Consider the following 21,605-nt stretch of genomic DNA (forward strand, 5'->3'; position numbering starts at 1 on the left):
TAACACAAACAGACACATGTACACCAATGTTCATTGCAGCACTATTCACAATGGTCCAAAGGTAGAAACAACACAAATGTCCATTAAAAAATGAATAGATAAACAAAATATGATATATACATGCAATAGAATATTACTCAGCCATGAAGAGACATGAAGTCCTGATCATGCTACAACATGGACGGACCTTGAAAATATTATGCTGAGTGAAGCAAGTCGATCATAAAAGGACAAATACTGTACGATCTCATTAATACGAAATGCCTAGAATAGGCAAATGTATAGAGATGAGAGTTTTTTAGTGTTTACCAGGGGTGGGAGGGAGAGGGGAAGGAAGCATTAATTTTCTGTTTACAGTCATGGAAAATTTGGCAACGGACATTGGCGATGGTTGCACAACATGATTGATGTCATTGGTGTCACAGAATCAAACACGTGAAAAATGCTGAGTTGCAAATGTTGTGTTATCTGTAGTTTTACAATAATTAAAAGGGGGGGGGCTTGCCATCTTAGTGAGCTAAGAACATATCTAGCATTCCTACTTGACAATTCAGCTGAGATCCAAAGTAAGAAATTATGGGCTATTCAAAAAGGAAGTCTGAATTTTGAAACAGAAAGAGACAGAAAGCCTGATTCTGGCTGAGAGACTCGATATATTGCTGTTAGTCAAGGTGGTGTCCTTGAGAAGCATGTGAAGTGAAAAGAGCACCAGTTACAGGGTCAGACAGGCCTGGTTTGAATTCTGGCACTAATCGGTTATGTGACTTTAAACCTTTCTAAGCCTTTGCTCTGTATCTGTAAGGCAGGATTTGCAGGGCTCTTGTGAAAATTTAATGAAAGTATAAATGAAGTGCCTACCCCAGGGCTTGGTTACTGTGTTCCAGAGGGAACAATTCTCTTCCTCCTCCCCAAATTTTCAGAGACTAGGAAGAGATGCTGCCGGCTTAGAATCTTTGATGCAGAAGCAAAGCCACACCTTTAGATTTGGTACTGTAAGCTGAGCAGGTCTTTGGCAACAGCAAGACAGCTAGACCCAGCTGGGAGGGTAGGACAAGTTGGATTGGGACCCAGGAGGGGGGAATCAAGTGGCTGGGTGGGGAAGGAAGGACCAGCGTGAATGTGGGTGGCCACTGAGAAGCCCGGTCTAGAACCCAAGCCGTGCCACATTACCCCCTCTGTTCTTTGTTGTTTTATATTTTGTTCACCTCAGTTTTGTAGTAAACTAATTCTTGAAAATAATTAAGTCACTTGAGGGTTTGTCGGGGAATATTTCCTCCCCTCGGTCATATAGATATTAGGAGCAGTGTGTTTTGGTGACTGATGTCTTGCTGGTAGCTGCAAAGCCAAGTAATGAGGAGCAGGGGATGGTAAGGAGCAGGAGAATATAATGAGAGGCTTCCCTAGATAGATTCACAATTTATGAACCATTAATGGATATTACCTGATGGAATATTTAAAGTGGTAATGCTACATTTGTTCACTAATAGTCCATAAGCCAGCTCTTCTATTCATTTGGATTAGCCTTTTCCTCAGTTAATTAGGATTATTACATCTTCATTACATTAGTCATTTTCACCAAATCACACTTCCCTCCTTCCTGCTTTCTCCCAACAGAGGGAAACAGAAAATCTAAAAACTACGAACAGCTAGCCTGCTGCTACAATACATTGCTGACGCTTTGGAAACACTACTTCACAAAACATGTGTGTGCATGTGTGCACGCTCATGCACACACATACTCACGCGTTACCCAGAACTATGGGATCATCTGAGCAAATAATAAGAAAAAATCTGGTGGTGCAGTGGTTAAGAGCTTGGCTGCTAACAGAAAGTTCAGTGGTTCAAATCCACCAGCTTATCCTCGGGAGAAAGATGTGGTAGTCTGCATGTGTAAAGATTTACAGCCTGGGAAACCCTATGGGGTGGTTCTGGTCTGTCCTATAGGGTCACTGTGAGTCAGAATTGACTTGCTGACAATGGGCTTGCTTTGGTTTTTCGTATGAAATCACCTGAACAAATAATAAGAAAAGTCTAACTCCAAAGCTATACCAGCCCTGTATCATTTGTCTAATGGCCACTTAGTGCTTCAGACCTCTGCCACATCCATCTCTTGTACCTCCTGAGACTAGAGATCCCATGGGTACCTGGAGATGGCAACACAGAAAAAGCAATGCCTCCCTTGTTGTAGCATTTATTTTCCCTTTATGAGTCTCTGGCTGGTGTAAATGGTTCATATTCTTGGGTGCTAACAGAAAGGTTGGAGGTTCGCGTTCACCCAGAGGCATCTGAGGAGAAAGCCCTATCTACTTTCGAAAAATCAGTCATTGCACAGTTCTACTCTGACACACATGGGGTCTCCATGAGTTGGAGTCAACTCAACGACAGCTGGTACAGGTCAGGTTCTTAGCAGACATACCGTGAACTCTGAAGGCCCAGGAGACTACACTCAATTTCTTACCTGCTGAAAATCTAAGTTTGAACTTACCAGGGGTTACCAGCTGCCATTCCCCATTCTCTTTTAAAAGACTATTTCTGGAACTCTTTATAAGCCCAGATCCCCAAAGTGGAAATAAACAACTTACCTTAAATCTTAATCTGAAAAGCAAAGGCAATGAATACATGGATACCTTCTCTCTTTGGAATTCCTCTTCCCATCTGACCCTTGGAATGTTGCCTTTATCTTCAGGATCAGAGAGATATTAATCACATATTTTCTTTCTGATTCAAGCAGTTCTAGAGCCACCGTCTGTCTTTTAGCTTTAAAAAATAAGCCAAGAGGGAATTTTTGTTAACCACTCCTTCTCCAAACCCTATAAAATGACAGAAAGTAATAAAAGGCAACAAAAGATAATGAAAGCAATAAAAAGAGAAGCCAGCAAGTTTTTGGAAGATGGAAAGCAAAATGGAGACATGGTAATTGATTCAGCAGACTAAATGGCACAAAACCTTGGTGTTCCCATCTGCAGGCGGGAAATCTGCTGAGGAGCAGAAAGGCTCAAGGATAGGAGTCACCAGGTACTGCAGAAGATACAAACAAGAGACAATGCTGAAAACAGGGAAAGCTATTGTGTGTCTACATAAGGTGCAATTGGACCTCCAGATCTCACTGCCACCACAAGGGAAATGGTAAAAATCAAACCAGAGAGGTGTTGGTCTCTGGGATCTTGGCTAAAGGCATCAGACATAGTTGAGAACAGAGTTGAGATGCCAGAATAAAAACAAGGGTACTCAAACAAAGCTTGCATGCTGAAAAGTGAGACTTCTCTCATCTGCTTTCCCGGGCATGTCCCAGAATGCTAGCGGCCAGGCTTACACTCACAAAGCAGGAGATTGGAGGATCTTTCACCTGCAAAACTCACCTGCTGCCTAAGGAAAAAAAGACCTATAAACACTGACATGGAGAGATCCTCTATCAAATAGCTACCTGATTATCCTACAATGATGCCTCTTCATTGACAAACTTGGCCAATACAGAATTTTCACGGTTTTTTTTAAAGGCCTCTCTCACATATAAATAATTAGCCAAGGGTCCTCAGATATTTGAAGAAAGCTTTCAGCATAATAGGAAAAGAAGAAAGCACATATACACATATACACATATATTTATAAAAAAAAAAAGAGCAGAAAAAGGAAAGCCTGACCTGAGGAAATAGAGACAATGCAAGAAACGGAAGAAAACTTTTAAAAAATCTTAAAATTAACATCCGCAAAGAGATATGAGAAAATATTCCAGCCATTTAACAACAACAAGATGGTATTTTAAAAACAGAGAAAATGAAGAGGAAGTTAGCACAACTGACCAATGCAAAGTCATAGAAGCTTCTAGACACATCCAAACACCTTGAGGGACCTAGTTGCTGGGGCTGAGGGTTAGAGACCAAGGTCTTAGGGGACATCTAGGTCAATTGGCATAAAATTGTTCATAAAGAAAATGTTCTACATCCTACTTTGGTGAGTAGTGTCTGGGGTCTTAAAAGCTTGCAAGTGGACACCTAAGATACATCTATTTGTCCCATCATGTTTGGAGCAAAGGAGAATGAAGAAAACCAAAGACACAAGGAAAATATTAGCCCAAAGGACTAATGGACCACATGAACTCAGCCTCCACCAGCCTGAGCCCAGAACTAGATGGTGCCCGGCTACCACCACTGACCACTCTGACAGGGATCACTATAGAGGGTTCTGGGCCGAGCAGGAGAAAAATGTAAAACAAAATCCAAATTCACAAAAAAAGACCAGACTTATTGGTCTGACAGAGACTGAAAGAACTCCCGAGACTATGGCCTCCAGACACCCTGTTAACTCAGACATGAAGCTACTCCCAAAGTTCACCTTTCAGTCAAAGATTAGACATGCCTATAAAACAAACAATAACACACGTAAGGAATGTGTTTCTTAGTTCAGTCAAGTACATGAGACCAAATGAGCAACACCGGCCCAAAAGTAAAGATAAGACAGAAAGGGACCAGAAAACTGGACAAATTGACATGGAGAATCCAGGGTGGAAACGGAAAGGGGGAGAGTGCTGACATATTACAGGGGTTGCAACTAATGTCACAAAACAATTTGTACATAAAATTTTTGAATGAAAAACTAATTTGTGCTGCAAACTTTCACCTAAAACACAATAGAATAAAATAAAAAAGAGAGAAAATCAGAAAAAAGAAAAAAGCCTTCCGACATTTTTTAAAAGCAAAATCGAAAGGATAGAATATACAGTCAAGGAAACCTAAAAAGAAGAAAAACACATAGGCCGATGGAATAGAGTTGAGAACCCAGAAGTAAATTCATCCATCTATGTGCAGCTGATCTTTGACAAAGGATCAAAGTCCATTCAAGGGGCAGAATCAGCCTCTTCAACAAATGATGCTGGCAAAATTGGATATCCATATGCAGAAAAATGAATCAGTATCCATACCTCACACAATGTACAAAATCTAACTCAAAATGGATTAAAGACCTAAATGTTAAAGCTAAGATAACATAGGGTTAAAACTAAGGGACCTAATTTTCAGCATAAACAGCCTACCAAACAAAAGTAAAAATGCATGAGTGACAGGAGCTATATAACGGGAACCTCCTAAAAATTAAATACTTATGCTCATCAAAAGACTACCAAGAGAACAATCGATGACTCCCCTGACAGGGAACACAACAGAGAACCCCTGAGGGAGCAGGAGAGCAGTGGCATGCAGAACCCAAATTCTCCTAAGACCAGACTTAATGGTCTGACTGAGACTGGAAGGACCCCAGTGGTCATGGCCCCCAGACCTTCTGTTGCCCCAGGATAGGAAACATCCCTAAAGCCAACTCTTCAGACATGGATTGGACTGGACAATGGGTTGGAGAGGGATACTGGTGAGAAGTGAGCTTCTTGGATCAAGTGGACACTTGAGACTATGTTGGCATCTCCTGCCTGGAGGGAAGATGAGAGGGTGGCGGGGGTTAGAAGCTGGCAAAAAGGACACAAAAAGAGAGAGTGGAGGGAGAGAGCAGGCTGTCTCATTAGGGGGAGTGTGTAGCAAGGCGTATATGGGCTTTTGTGTGAGAGACTGACTTGATTTGTAAACTTTCACTTAAAGCACAATAAAAATTATTTACAAGAAAACACGCACAGTGAAAAGAAAAGCAACACCAAACATATTTCTATTACAGGTACTGGAATTTTATGCAATGGGCATGTGTTACCATTATAATCCAAAAAACCTCAGCAATCATAAAAGAGAAAAAATAAAATATTCCCCTTTATCCCAAACTGGAGACATATATTTAACTTATGAAAAAACAGTAACATTAAAACCTTACTTAATACACTTAAAAAAAAAAAAAAAAAGACTACAAAGAGAGTCAAAAAAGAACCTGCAGACTGGGAAAATACCTTTGACAATGACATATCTGATAAGGGTCTAACTTCTAAAATATATAGAAAACTCCAACAACTCAACAACAAAAAAATAAACAATCCAATCAAAAAATGGGCAAAGGATGTGAACAGACACTTTATCAAGGAGGACATTCTGGTATGCATATGTCTGAAGATACACCTACACGTGAATGCAGATACACCTATATACCTCTAGATAAACCTATACATACACATGCATTTACTGGCATATGCCTTCCTGTACACATATATGCATCCAGATCTACCTATGTAACCACACAAACATTTTTTGGTTGTTTTTACTGTTGTTGCAAATTGCATATTTTACAGCATTTACTGAAATTGTCCCTATTTCTTGTGTACTTCTTAGTGTCTTGGCCAAGTTGTGCTGCCTTCATATTTGGAATTGACTTTTCCATCACCAAAAGTAAAAAGTGTCAGAAAATGATTCCCCCTTCTTCTCCCTCTGGTCCCTAGTAACCATCAAAAAATGTTTCTTTCTGTGTGTATATCTACTCTTGATTTTTTTATGTAGGACTGGTTAAGAGCTATGGCTGTTAACCAAAGACTGGCAGTTCAAATCCACCAGCCACTCCTTGGAAACCCTGTAGGGCAGTTCTACACTGTCCTATAGGGTCACTATGAGTCAGAATTGACTCAATGGCAACAGGTTTTTTTTTTTTTATGCCCACCACTCATCTGTCAGTTTGTCTTACTGTGGTGGCTTGCGTGTTGCTGTGATGCTGAAAGCTATGCCACCAGTACTTAAAATAGCAGCAGGGTGACCTATGGTGGACAAGTTTCAGCAGAGATTCGAGACTAAGACAGACTAGGAAGAAGGAACTGGCAGCCTACTTCTAAAACCTTACGAATAGCAGCAGAACATTGTCTGATATAGTGCTGGAAGATGAGCCCCTCGCGTTGGAAGGCACTCAAAATATGACTGCCGAAGAGCTGCCTCCACAAAGTACAGTCGACCATCATGACATGGATGGAGTTAAGCTTTTGGGATCTTCATTTGCTGATGTGACACAACTCAAAATGAGAATAAACAGCTGCAAAAGTCCATTAATAATAGGAACGTCAAAGTAAGAAGTATGAATCTAGAAAATTGGAAGTTGTCAAAAATGAAATGGAATGCATAAATATTGATATCCTAGACATTAGTGAACTGAAGTGGCCATTTTGAATTGGACAATCATATGGTCTACTATGCCGGGGAAAACAAACTGAACAGGAATGGTGTTGTGTTCATCGTCAAAAAGAACATTTCAAGATCTATAACACTGTTGGTGATAGACTAATAACCATATGTCTACCAGGAAGATCAGTCAATACTACCATCATGGATTGAATTCTGTCCCTCCAAAATATGTGTCAACCTGGCTAGGCCATGATTCCCAGTATTGTATGATTGTCCACCATTTTGTCATCTGATGTGATTTTACTTTGTTTTGTAAATCTTACCTTTATGATGTTAATGAGGCAGGATTAGAGACAGTTATGGTAGTGAGTCAGGAGTCAATCTAAAGATTAGGTTGTGTCTTGAGTCAATCTCGTTAGAGATATAAAAGAGAGAAGTAAGTAGAGAGACTGAGGGACCTCAAACCACCAAGAAAGGAGAGCCAGGAGAATAGCGTGTCCTCTGTACTATGTCCCTGGACTGAGAGGCTTCTTGACTGGAGAAGCTTCACTCAGAACCAACAGAGACAGAAAGCGCTCCCCTGGAGCTGACACCCTGAATTTGGACTTCTAGCCTCCTAGACTGTGAGAGAATACATTTCTCTTTGTTAAAGCCATCTATTTATGGTATTTCTATTACAGCAGCACTAGATAACTAAGACAGTGACTATTATTCAAATTTACACACCAACCACTAAAGCCAAAGATGAAGATTTTTACCAACTTCTGCAGTCTGAAATGGATCAAACATGCAATCGAGACGCATCAATAATTACTGGTGATTGGAATTCAAAAGCTGGAAACAAAGAAGGATCAGTAATTGGAAAATATGACCTTGGTGATAGAAATGACGTCAGAGATCAAATGATAGAATTTTCCAAGACCAATGATTTCTTCATTGCAAAGACATAAACTGCAACTTTTTTCTTTCAACAACATAAACTGTGGCTATACACTTGGACCTTGCCAGATGGAATACACAGGAATCAAATCAACTATATGTGTGGAAAGAGACAAACAAAAAGTTCAATATCATCAGTCAGAACAAGGCCAGGGTCTGACTGCGGAACAGACCATCAACTGCTCATATGGGAGTACAAGTTGAAGCTGAAGAAAATGAAAACAAGACTCTGAGAGCCAAAATACGACCTTGAGTATATTGTTGTTGTTGTTACGTGCTGTCGAGTCAGTTTCAACTCACAGTGACTGTCTTAGTCACCTAGTGCTGCCATAACAGAAATGCCACAAGTGGATGGCTTTAACAAAGAGAAATTTATTTTCTCACAGTCTAATAGGTCAAATTCAGGGCGTCAGCTACAGGGGAAGGCTTTCTCTCTCTGTAGGCTCTGGAGGAAGGTCCTTGTCCTCAATCTTCCCCTGGTCAAGATGCTTCTCAGGCGCAGGGACCCCATTTCCAAAGGATAGGCTCTAGTCTTGGTGCTGCTTTCTTGGTGATATGAGGTCCCCAACTCTCTGCTTCCTTCCCTTTCCTTTTATTTCTTGAGAGATAAAAGCTGGTGCAGGCCATACCCTTTTATATTGGCTCAGGGATGTGTCCTGGTAAGGGTATTACAATCCCAACCTAACCCTCTTTAACATAAAATTAGAATCACAAAATGGAGGACAACCACACAATACTGGGAATCATGGCCTAACCAAGTTGATACATATTTTTTGAGGGACACAGTTCAATCCATGACGGTGACCCTATGTGCGACAGAACAAAACCCTGCCCGGTCCTCACCATCCTCACAAGCGTTGTTATGCTTGATCCCATTGTTCCAGCCACTGTGTCAATTCATCTCGTTGAGGATTTTCCTTTTTTTCGCTGACCCATTACTTTACCAAGCATGATGTCCTTCTGCAAGAACTAGTCTCTCCTGATAACATCTCCAAAGTATGTATGTGAGGCGAAGTCTCGCCATCCTTGCTTCTAAGGAGCTTTCTGGCTGTACATCTTCCAAGAAAAGATTTGCTTGTTCTTCTGGCAGTACATGGTATATTTGGTATTTTTGCCAACATCATAATTCAAAGGCGTCAATTCTTCTTTGGTCTTCCTTATTCATTGTCCAGCTTTCACATGTATAAAAAGCGATTAAAAACACCATGGCTTGGGTCAAGCACTCCTTAGTCCTTAAAGTGACATCTTTGCTTTTCAACACTTTAAAGAGGTCTTTTGCAGCAGATTTACCCAATGCAATGCATCATTTGATTTCTTGACTGCTGCTCCCATGGATGTTGATTGTGGATCCAAGTAAAATGAAATCCTTGACTATTTCAATATTTTCCGTGTATCACGATGTTGCTTATTGGCCCAGCTGTGAAGGTTTTTGTTTTCTTTATGTTGAGGTATAATCCATACTGAAGGCTGTAGTCTTTGATCTTCATCAGTAAGTGCTTCAAGTTCTCTTCACTTTCAGCAAGCAAGGTTGTGTCCTCTGCATAGTGAAGATAGTTAATAAGTCTTCCACCTATCCTTATACCCTGTTCCTCTTCATACAGTCTAGCTTCTCAGATTATTTGCTCATCATACAGATTGAATAGGTATGATGAAAAGAAACAACCCTGAAACACAACTTTCTTGACTGTAAACCATGTAGCATCCCCTTGTCTGTTCGAACGACTGCCTCTTTGTGTACAGGTTCTACATGAGCACAATTAAGTGTTCTGGAATTCCCATTCTTCCCAGTGTTATCCATAATTTGTTATAATCCACACAGCCAGCAAAACATAGATGTTTCATCTGACTCCAGCAATGATTTCCTTTTTTCCACATCCTCTTTTGAATCCAGCTTGAATTTCTGGCAGTTCCCAGTTGAAGTACCACTTTTAAATAATCTTCAGCAGAATTTTACTTGCATGTGGTATTAATGGTATTGTTTGATAATTTCCACATTCTATTGGATCACCTTTCTTTGGAATGGGAACAAATATGGATCTCTTCCAGTCAGTTGGCCAGGGAGCTGTCTTCCAAATTTCTTGGCATAGAAGAGTGAGCACCTCCAGTGCTGCATCCGTTTGTTGAAACATCTCAATTGGTATTCCATCAATTCCTGGAGCTCTGTTTTACCCAAAGCTTTCAGTGCAGCTTGGACTTCTTCCTTCAGTACCATGAATTCTTGATCATATGCTATCTCCTGAAATGGCTGAACATTGACCAATTCTTTTTAGTACAGTGACTCTGTGTATTCCTTCCATCTTCCTTTGATGCTTCCTACGTCATTTAATATTTTCCCTGCAGCATCCTTCAATATTGCAACTCGAGGCTTGAATTTTTTTTTTCAGTTATTTCAGCTTGAGAAATGTCAAGAGTGTTCTTCCCTTTTGGTTTTCTAACCTTAGGTCGTTGCACATTTCATTATAATATTTTCCTTTGTCTTCTCAAGCTGCTTTTTGAAATCTTCTGTCCAGCTCCTTTGCTTCATGATTTCTTCCTTTTGCTTTAGCTACTGTATGTTCAAGAGCAAGTTTCAGAGTCTCTTCTGACATCCATTTTGGTCTTTTCTTTCTTTCCTGTCTTTTTAATGAACTTTTGCTTTCATCACGTATAATGTCCTTGATGTCATTCCACAATTCTTCTGATCTTTGGTCATTAGTGTTCAATGCATCAAATCTATTCTTGAGATGGTCTCTAAATCAGGTGAGGTATACTCAATGTTGTACTTTGGCTCCTGTGGATTTGTTCTAATTTTCTTCAGCTTCAACTTGAATTTGCAAATCAGCAATTGATGGTGTGTTCCTGTAGGCCCCTAGCCTTGTTCTGACTGCTGATATTAAGGTTTTCCACCATCTCTTTCCACAGATGTAGTCGATTTGATTCCTGTGTATTCCATCTGGTGAGATGACGTGTGTAGTAGCTGTTTACCTTGTTGAAAAAAAGGTATTTGCAGTAAAGAAGACATTGGTCTTGCAAAATTCTATTATGCCATCTCCATTGTCATTTCTGTCACCAAGGCCATATTTTCCAACTATCAACCCTTCTTCTTTGTTTCCAACTTTTGCATTTCAATTGCCAGTAATTATCAATGTGTCTTGATTGCATGTTTGATGCATTTCAGACTGCAGGAGTCGGTAAAACTCTTCAATTTCTTCATCTTTGGCCTTAGTGGTTGGTGTGTAAATTTGAATAATAGTTGTATTAACTGGTCTTACTTGTAGGCATATGGATATTATCCTATCACTGACAGTGCTGTACTTCAGGATAGACCTTGAAATGTTCTTTTTGACAATGAATGAGACTCCATTCCTCTTCAATTTGTCACTCTTGGCATAGTAGATCATATGATTACCTGATTCAAAATGGCCGATACCAGTCTATTTCAGCTCACTAATGCCTAGGATATTGATCTTTATGCATTCCATTTCATTTTTGACAACTTCCAATTTTCCTAGATTCACACTTCATACATTCCATGTCCCTATTATTAGTGGATACTTGCTATTTCTTCTCATTTTGGGTCGTGTCACATCAGCAAATGAAGGTTCCCAAAGCTTGACTCCATCCACATCATTAAGGTCAGCTCTACTTTGTGGAGGCAGCTCTTCCCCAGTCATCTTTCGAGTGCCTCCCAACCTGAGGGGCTCATCTTCCAGCACTACATCAGACAATGTCCTGCTGCTATTTATAAGGTTTTCACTGGCTAATTTTTTCAGAAGTATATGGCCAGATCCTTCGTCCTAGTCTGTCTTGATCTAGAAGCTCCATGGAAAACCAGTGGTGATGCTCTTGGTTTTTGAAATACTGGTGGCAAACTCCCAGTGACATAGTAACATGTAAGCCACCACAGTAGGACAAACTGATAGACATGTGGTGGACATTAAGCATACCCAACCTGAATTTAGAGATCATCTCAAGAATAGATTCGACACACTGAACACAAATGACCAAAGACCAGACAAGTTGTGGGCTGACATCAAGAACACCACACATGAAGAAAACAAAAGATCATTAAAAAGTAAGTAAGAAAGAAAAGATCAAAATGGATGTCAGAAGAGACTCTGAAATTTGCTCTTGAATATAGAGTAGCTAAAGCAAAATGAAGAAATAATGAAGTAAAAGAGCCTGAACAGAAGATTTAAAAAGGCAGCTTGAGAAGACAAAGTAAATTATTATAATGAAATATGTAAATACCTAAGGTTAGAAAACCAAAAGGGAAGAACACACTCTGTATTTCTCAAGTTAAAAGCATTGAAGAAAAGATTCAAGCCTCAAGTTGCAATATTGAAAGATTCTACAAGGAAAATGTTGAACAATGCAGGAAGCACCAAAAGAAGACAGAAGGAATACACAGTCACTGTACCAAAAAAAATTAGTCAATGTTCATTTATTTCAGGAGGTAGCATATGATCAAGACCTGATAGTAGTGAAAGAAGTCCAACCTGTTGAAGGCCTGGGGAAAAAACAAGGCTCCAGGAATGGAAAGAATACCAATTGAGATGTTTCAACAAATGGATACAGCACTGGAGGTGCTCACTCGTCTATGCCAAGAAATTTGGAAGACAGCTCCTGGGCCAAACAACTGGAAGAGATCCATATATGTACCCACCCAATAGAATGTGGAAATTATCAAACAATATCATTAATATCACACACACAAGTAAAGTTTTGCTGAAGATCATTCAAAAGTGGTTGCAGCAGTGCATCAACAGGGAACTGCCAGAAAGTCAAGCCAGATTCAGAAGAGAACGTGGAATGAGGGAAATCCTTGCTGGTGTCAGATGGATCTTGGCTGAAAGCAGAGAATACCAGGAAGATGTTTACCTATGTTTTATTGACTATACAAATGGGTGGGTGATAACAAATTATGGATACCATTGCAAAGAATAGGAATTCCAGGACATTTAATTGTGGTCATGCAAAACCTGTACATAGAGGAGAGGCAGTCATTCGAACAGAACAAGGTGATACTGTGTGGTTTAAAATCAGGAAGGGTGTGGATCAGGCTTGTATCTTTTTATCATACTTATTCAATCTGTATACGGAGCAAATAATCAGAGAAGCTGTACTGTATGAAGAAGTATGGGGCATTAGGATTGGAGGAAGACTCATGAACAATCTGCAACGTGTAGATGACACAACCCTGCTTGCTGAAAGTGAAAAGGACCTGAAGCACTTACTGATGAACATCAAAGACGATATAGCCTTTAGTGTGGGTTGCACCTCAACATAAAGAAAACAAAAATTCTCACAACTGGACCAATAAGCAACATCATGATAAATGGAAAAAAGATTAAGGTTGTCAAGGATTTCGTTTTACTTGGATCCACAATCAACATCCATTGAAGCAGCAGTCAAGAAACCAAACAATGTATTACATTGGTAAATCTGCTGCAAAAGGCCTCTTGAAAGTGTTGAAAAGCAAAGATGTCACTTTGAGAACTGAGATGCACCTGATCTAAGCCATGGTGTTTTCAATCGCCTCATATGCATGTGAAAGTTGGACAATGAATAAGGAAGACTGAAGAACTGATGCCTTTGAATTATGGTGTTGGCAAAGAATATCGAATGAACTATGGACTGCCAGAAGAATGAAAAAATCTTTCTTGGAAGAAGTACAGCCAGAATGCTCCTTAGAAGCAAGGATGACAAGACTTCGTCTCACATACCTTGGAGATGTTATCACGAGGGACCTTTCCCTGGAGAGGGACATCATGCTTGGTAAAGTAGAAGGTCAGTGAAAGAGAGGAAGACTCTCAATGAGATGGATTGGCACAGCAGCTGCAACGATGAGCTCAAGTATAGCAACAACCTTGGGAATAGTACAGGACCGGGCAGTGTTTTGTCCCATTGTATGTAGGGTTGCTATGAGTCAGAACTAACTCAATGGCACGTAACAACAACAACAGCATAGGCCTGTGTGGATATGCATTTGTGTGTGCTGCATATATATCCACATATATAATAAATCACATATGAGGCACTGTTACGGAAGTTTCTTAGACATATTCAGATGACTTGCAGAATTGGTTTACCGAGTTAAAAGGCTTCGGCCCATAGTCTCAGGTGACAACTTAGTCAATTGGCATATCATAGTTCACAAAAATAATGTTCTACATCCCAGTTCAACGAGTATCATCTGGGATCTTAAAAGTTGGTGAGCGGCCATCTGAGATACAACTATCAGTCTCTGCTCTTGTGGAGCAAAACAGACTGAAGGAAATCAATGGCCGAAGTAAGAAACTAGTCATGGGACTGATAGCCCACATGAAACGCAGCCTCTTCTAATCTAAGACCAGAGAACTAGATGATGCAGACCATTCTACTATGACAAGATAGAAGGTCCTAAATAGAATGGGAGAAAAATGTAGAATAAAACTCAAATTCCCAAAAAAAAAAGGGCCAGACCTACTGGACCAATAGAGGCTAGAGGAACCCCCTAGACTAGTGCCCTAAGATGCCTTCTGAACTGGAATTGAAGCTATTATTGTAGGTCACCTTTCAGCCAAATAATAGGTTGGCTTATAAAATAAACAATATCACCCATGAGTAATGTGCTCCCTTAAACAGTTACCTATATGAGACCAAACAGTCAACATTTACCCAAATGCAAAGATGAGAAGGCAAGGAGGAGAAAGAAAGCTAGATCAATGAAAACAGAATGGAAATAATGAGAATGCTGACACATTATAAAAATTGCAACCAATAGCAAGGAACAGTTTGTATAAAAATTGTTAAAGGGGAACCAATTTTTTTTATTGTACTTTAGATGAAGGTTTACAGAATTAGTTTCTCATTAAACAGTTAGTATACATTGGTTAACAACCCCATGACATGTCAACACTCCCTTCTCAACCTTCGGTTCCCTATTACCAGCTTTTCTGTCCCCACCTGCCTTTTAGCATTGCCCCTGGGCTGCTGTGCCCATTTAGTCTCATTTTGTCTTATGGGCCTGTCTAATCTTTGAATGAAGGGTGAACCTCAGGAGTGACTTCATTACTGAGCTATAAGTGTGTCCAGGGGCCATACTCTCGGGGTTTCTCCAGTCTCTGTCAGACCAGTAAGTCTGGTCTTTTTTTGTGACTTAGAATTTTATTACACATTTTTCTCCAGCTCTGTCCCTCTATGAGGAATCATCTAGCTGTACTGGACTCAGTCTGGTGGAGGCCATGGTAGCTATGGTCCATTAGTCCTTTGGACTAATCTTTCCCTTGTGTCTTTAGTTTTCTTCATTCTCCCTTGCTCCCGAAGAGGTGAGACTGGTGGAGTATCTTAGATGGCTACTCACAGGCTTTTAATACCCCAGATGCTACTCACCAAAGTAGAATGTAGAACAGTTTCTTTATAAACTATGTTATGCCAATTGAGAAGATGAAAGGGGAATCTAATTTGCTGTGTAAACTTTCACCTAAAACACAATAAATTATTATTTAAAAAAAAAAAAAGAGAAAAGCCAATCTCAAAGGCTATATACTGTATGATTCCATTTATGTAACATTTCTGGAATAAGAAAAATATACAGAGAACAGATTAGTGGTTGCCAGAGGTTAAGGTTGGGAGTGGGAGTGAGTGTGGCCATAAAAGGGCAACAGAAGGGAGTCAGAGATCCTGGACCTTCATGGTGTCAATGTCAATATCCTAGCTGTGCTGTTGGGCTGGGTAAAGGGTGCATGGGATCTCTCTGCATTATTTCTTACAACTGTGTGTGAATCTACAATTCTCTCAAAATAAAAAGTTGAAATAAAGAAGGAGGAGGAGGAGAAGAGGAAAAGGAGAAGAAACAGTGAAGAATAATAGAAGAAAAAACGTAGCAGTTAAGAAAACCAGCCCAGGAGATCCAACATCAAATTGCTAGAAATTTCAGAGAAAATGGATGAGAAGATATTATCAAATTAATAACAGGAAGAAAAAATCTCAGGACATGTATTTCAGAGAAAAGGGCCTATTGAGTTCTCAGCATAATTAATGAAAACGACTTTCATATCACTGTGAGACAGCCACATCACTGTGAAACTTAAGTACACCAGGGATATAAAGAAGATCTTAAAAGTTACCGCAGAGAAAAGTCAAATAACATACACAAACTTTGGGATTAGAATAATATTGGACCTCCTAATGGCAGCACTGGAAGCTGGAATACGACAGAACCATTACTTTAAAATTATAAGGGAAAATGACTTTATATTCAGCCAAATTATCAATCAAGTATGTACAACTGGAAGACCAAGTATGTGCTCCATCAAAATAAGGGAATAAACCAAGAAAGGACACATAGGATTAAAAAACCAGAAATCTAACATAAGAGAGAGGTGAAGAGAATCCCTTGGACGAGTGAGACGTCCAAGGATGACAGCACTTACAATGGGCCAGAGTGGAGAAGGATGACGGAGATCACTAGGGCAAAAAAAATGTAAATAGTATTTTTTCTGTTGCTTTGCTGAGAAAATTAAAGACCTATATAGAGAGATATCCCATGTTCTTGGATTGGAAGACTCAATATTTTCAAGATGTCATTTGTCTGCTAATTGAAATAAAAAAGAATATAGAGTCCAGAATTAGGCCTACCCATATGTGATCACTGTACTTTTCTCATGCAATTCAGTGGAGAAAGGAAGGTAATTTCAATAAATGGTACTGAAAAAACTGAATAGCCATATGTGAAAAAAGTGAACCTGGACCCCTACTTCACACCATACATCAAAATTAATTCACGATTGATCATGAACCTAAATGTTAAAGTTAAAACTATAAAGATCTTTGAAGAAAATGTACGAGTATATCTTCACAACCTTGGGGTAGGAAAAAAATTATTGAAATGATACAAAAGTCACAAGCTATTTTAAAAAATAAAAAATAAATTAATCGATAGACCAGACCTCACCTATGGGAGAAAGATATGGCAGTTTGCTCCTGTAAAGATTTACAGCTTGCCCTATGGGGTCGCTATGAGCGAGACCGACTAGACGGCAGTTTTTGGTTGGACTTCACCAAAATTTAAAAGTTCTGTTCATCACAAGACTATTCAGAAAGTGAAAAGTCAAGTAGCAGACCGAAATAAAATATCCAGAATATATTAAGAAATCTACAAATTAGCAATAAAAAGACAAACAACTTAATTTTTAAAATTGGGCAAAGAATTTAAATAAGCACTTCACAAAAGAAGATACACAAATGGCCAATAAGTGTATGAAAAAGTACTTAATATCATTTGCCATAAAAATAGGAAAGTGCAAATTAGAACTACAATATGATACCACTACACACCCATGAGAATGGTTAGAATTAAAAAGACTGATCATACTAAGTGTTGGAAGTGAAGCAACTGGAACTCCTGTACATTACCAGTGGGGGTAAAAAGTGGCCCAGAGATAAACTGAATGCTTCAAAGGTCAGCGAAGCAAGGGCGGGGGTTTGGGGACTATGGCTTAAGGGGACTTCTAAGTCAATTGGCAAAATAATACTATTATGAAAATATTCTGCATCCTACTTTGAAATGTGGCATCTGGGGTCTTAAATGCTAACAAGCAGCCATCTAAGATGCATCAATTGGTCTCAACCCACCTGGATCAAAGGAGAATGAAGAACACCACGGTCACACGACAACTATGAGCCCAAGAGACAGAAAGGGCCACATGAGCCAGAGACTTACATCATCCTGAGACCAGAAGAACTAGATGGTGTCCGGCCACAACTGATGACTACCCTGACAGGGAGCACAACAGAGAACCCCTGAGGGAGCAGGAGATCAGTGGGATGCAGACCCCAAATTCTCATAAAAAGACCAGACTTAATGGTCTGACTGAGACTAGAGGAATCCCGGCGGTCATGGTCCCCAAACCTTCTGTTGGCCCAGGACAGGAACCATTCCCAAAGACAACTCATCAGACATGGAAGGGACTGGACAATGGGTTGGAGAGAGATGTTGATGAAGAGTGAGCTACTTGTATCAGGTGGACACTTGAGACTGTGTTGGCATCTCCTGTCTGGAGGGGAGATGGGAGGGTAGAGAGGGTTAGAAACTGGCAAAATTGTTATGAAAGGAGAGACTGGAAGGGCTGACTCATTAGGGGGAGAGTAAGTGGGAGTATGGAGTAAGGTGTATATAAGCTTATACGTGACAGACTGACTTGATTTGTAAACGTTCACTTAAAGCTCAATAAAAATTATTAAAAAAAAAAAAAAAGTGGCCCAGACGCTTTGGAAAATTGTTTGATGTTTTCTCTTAAAGTCAAACTCATTCCTATCCTGTATCTCGGTGATTCCACTCATACGTATATACCCAAGAGAAATGGGAAATATGTAAAAAAAAAAAAAACTTGTATGAGAGTGTTCATTTCAGTTGTATTCATTATAGCCTCAAACTGGAAACAATTCAAATGTCCAATAACAGGAGAATGAATAAACAAGCTGTGGTAAATTCATTTAGTGGGATATTACTAATTAATAAAAAGGGATGAACTCCTGAATGAATTAAATGCAATGATATAGAAGGATATTAAAAACACTAAGTTGAGAGAAAGAAGCCAGTTACAGAACAGTACATACTGTATCATTCCATTTATAGGAAGTTCAAGAACAGACAAAACTAATTTATGCTATAGAAGTCAGAATAGTGATTCTCTGAGTAGATATTGACTGGAAAGGTGCATGAGGGAACTTTCTGGTATAAAATAAATCTTGTATATCTTGACCTGGGTAGTGGTCACAAGGGGGCATACATATGTAAAAAGAGAATGAATTTAAGTTATGCTTTGTGCATTTTACTCTACTTAAATTAACCCTCAATAAAGTGCTGTTAACAAAATAGCAGCAAAAACAATTTTTTTTTAAACATGGAAGCAAGTATCAGAAGAACCTATTAAAATGTTCTAAGTGGTGGCTAGTGTTCTTCATAATAAAGTATTTAGTACTATTTAATTTTGCATATATTTGGTAGTAAAAATAAAAATTAATTAAAAAAAATTACTTCCCCCAAAATAGTTGAAGGGAAATGCCATTCATCAGCTGATACACAGTAAACGTTCAATAGCAATTTATGATAGGAATGAAAAGAAGAAGGGAAGGGACAGCAGGAGGCACCCTTTTGGTGTGTTTGATATTTTGGTAGTTGGTCAAGTTGACTCTGATTCATGGCAACCCCGTGTACAACAGAATAACATGTTGCCCAGTCTTGCACCATCTTCATGATCATTGGCTATTGGTGGTAGGCTACTGATAAAAGATGCAAATATTGAAGATTCTAGATCACTGATTAAATGGCTCACAGAATGGTGCCTCTTCTCGATTGGTTTTATGCCTTTTTCCCCCCAAAGCATTCCATTATTCAATGTCATGAATACCCAGAATCAAGGTGGTAGTCCCAACTAGCCAGATGACTTCAGGTGTGCCCCTTCATCTCTATAGGCTCTAGTTTCTTTATCCAAAAAGGAAATCAGAGACTAGGTGGTCTCATACTTCCATTGAGTCTCTAAATTGCCAGGATTCTAGAGCCCTGGTACATCTTGTCCTTTAAAATTTCAGCCTGCATTACCCTTTGGGACTTACCAGCTAAAGAAGTTTCACATAAAACGTTTTCCAAGGAGGTGTGTCTGCCCTGGCCAACTTCCTTGAGTTTATCTGGGTGGTCTTTTGTGACATATTCTTCGCCCCATTCTTTGCTATCCTTAGGCTGCCTCCACACACCGGAGGGAAGATGACCCTTGGATTGGATATCAGCCGAGAGGCAAGGCTTGAGGTTTTCTTCCACTTCTGGAGTTGTTGGGTTCAGTCCTGAAAAATAACAGTCACTATCAAGATCTGAGTTTTGAGGGAAAAAATTGTTACTAAATCTTAACTATTATGCCCCTGTTTGGGTACAACTAACCATTGAGGATTAATAATAGTAGCCTTTCCCAAATATACCAATTAAATATTAACAGTTTCCACAAGTAGGATATATACATGGCATTTATATGCTCTCTTGGGGGCAGTGGTGGTTTCAGTGCTAGAATTCTCTCCTTGCATGTGAAAAACCTGGGTTCGATTCCCAGTCAGTGCACATCATGTACAAGCACCACCCATCTGTCAGTGGAGACTTTGCTGAACAGGTTTCAGTGGAGCTTCCAGACTAAGGTGGACTAGGAAGAAAGACCTGGCAATCTACTTCCAAAAATGAGCCAATAAAAAAGCCTATGGATCACAACAGTCCGATCCCATTGTGCTTGGTGTCCATGAGTTGGGGCCCACTTAACTCGATGGCAGCTAACAACAACAAAATATATCCTTTATTGCTATGCACATGTAAGTAAGGTGTTTTTAAAAAAAATAATATAACTAATTTATAGTAATATGTACTGACTCGTCATATCTGCTTCCTTTTGAGTGAGCCCACCAGGTGCTTGGAGCACTACTGGGAAGAAAGTACAGAAAGAGGAAGAAAAAAGGTGTCAAAAACAATGTCTTCTTTTGCAGTTTGTCCTCCTTGGCCTTAAAATGGTAATTTGCAGAAAGGAAAAAGAAAGGGGGAGAGGGAAGGAGGAGGGAAGGTGAAACAATTTATAAAATTCAGATGAATAGTCTACTAAGTAGATAACTTTTAAATTAAATAAACTTTAAAATGTGTGGCATTTATGTCATGCTACATACACCTGTGACCTCCAAGTAAATGTTAATTCATTGGTAATTGAAATAAGTCAGAAAGAACCAAGAATACTGGTTTTCTCTGAAACTTCCTGAATGCTTCTTTCTCCGTGGCTTCAACTGAGTAGCTGACCTAGTCCAGCACACATCTTGGAAGCTGAGTAACCATTACTTTGCCTATGTTCTGTCATGCCTCGTTTGGGACTGAGGGAGTAGAAACAGGGAAAGTCAAAGAAGAGAATGGGAAGAATTGCTGGAAGAAAAGAAAACTCACGTAAGAGTCACTTACCAGGGCCCATCATTCCCTTCACGTTACTGTCTCCTACATGAAGGGATCTGGACTCTTGGGCTGCAGAGAAAGGAAAACTTTCAATCAGTGTTCATTCCGTTAGCACTGACTGAGAACCTTCTATGTGCCAGGCACTGTTGAAAGACGCACAGATTTTATATTTCAGTGGAGAAGACACAGCAGTAAAGAAAGAAAATTATATTATTGTGTGTTCAGTGCTATAATATCATCTGTAAAAGATATACTAGTCAAATTTACCTCATATGATTACCGTAAGAATTCAATTAGTTAATACATGTAAACTACTTAAAATGATACCTGGCACACAGTAAGTGCTAAATTATTGTTTAACTATGATAGTCCTTTTGGTGATGATGATGGTAAAAATGATAACAGCCAGAATGATCCAATTATGGTGTTAGAGTATGTCAGACTCTATCATTCCTCTGGGTGGGGCTGGGAACTCCCTGTGTGACAGTGACCATTACCAGACAGCCAGATGGAAAAAAAAAAAAAATTTTTTTTTTTTTCCTAGAGCCTTGTATCTGGCCAAAGGATCTGCACATTCTCCAACCCTCCTTGGAGCTGGATCTGATGGATTGCATCTACTTACTTTGTTTTGTTTTTTATCCTGCATTGCCTCTCGAACGTAAATTCCCTAAAACTTGAGGGTCAGCAGTGTAGTGGGTTGAATG

The 21,605-nt window shown here is 39.5% G+C and overlaps 1 protein-coding gene across 2 annotated transcripts in view; it reads right to left on the reverse strand.

Moving 5' to 3' along the window:
- The window catches only part of ARHGEF33 (Rho guanine nucleotide exchange factor 33), an 80,161-nt gene that overhangs the window by 29,162 nt on the left and 29,394 nt on the right, over positions 1–21,605 (reverse strand). For both annotated transcript variants that reach the window (XM_003416090.4, XM_064277178.1), the window contains exons 6-8: positions 20,911–20,970; positions 19,548–19,772; positions 2,628–2,757 (exon numbers count right to left, since the gene is read on the reverse strand). In XM_003416090.4, the coding sequence (XP_003416138.1) occupies positions 2,628–2,757; positions 19,548–19,772; positions 20,911–20,970 (415 nt within the window). The remainder of the gene's footprint in view (positions 1–2,627; positions 2,758–19,547; positions 19,773–20,910; positions 20,971–21,605) is intronic.

Source organism: Loxodonta africana, chromosome 26 (genome assembly GCF_030014295.1).
Source record: "Loxodonta africana isolate mLoxAfr1 chromosome 26, mLoxAfr1.hap2, whole genome shotgun sequence".
Taxonomy (NCBI): Eukaryota; Metazoa; Chordata; class Mammalia; order Proboscidea; family Elephantidae; genus Loxodonta; species Loxodonta africana.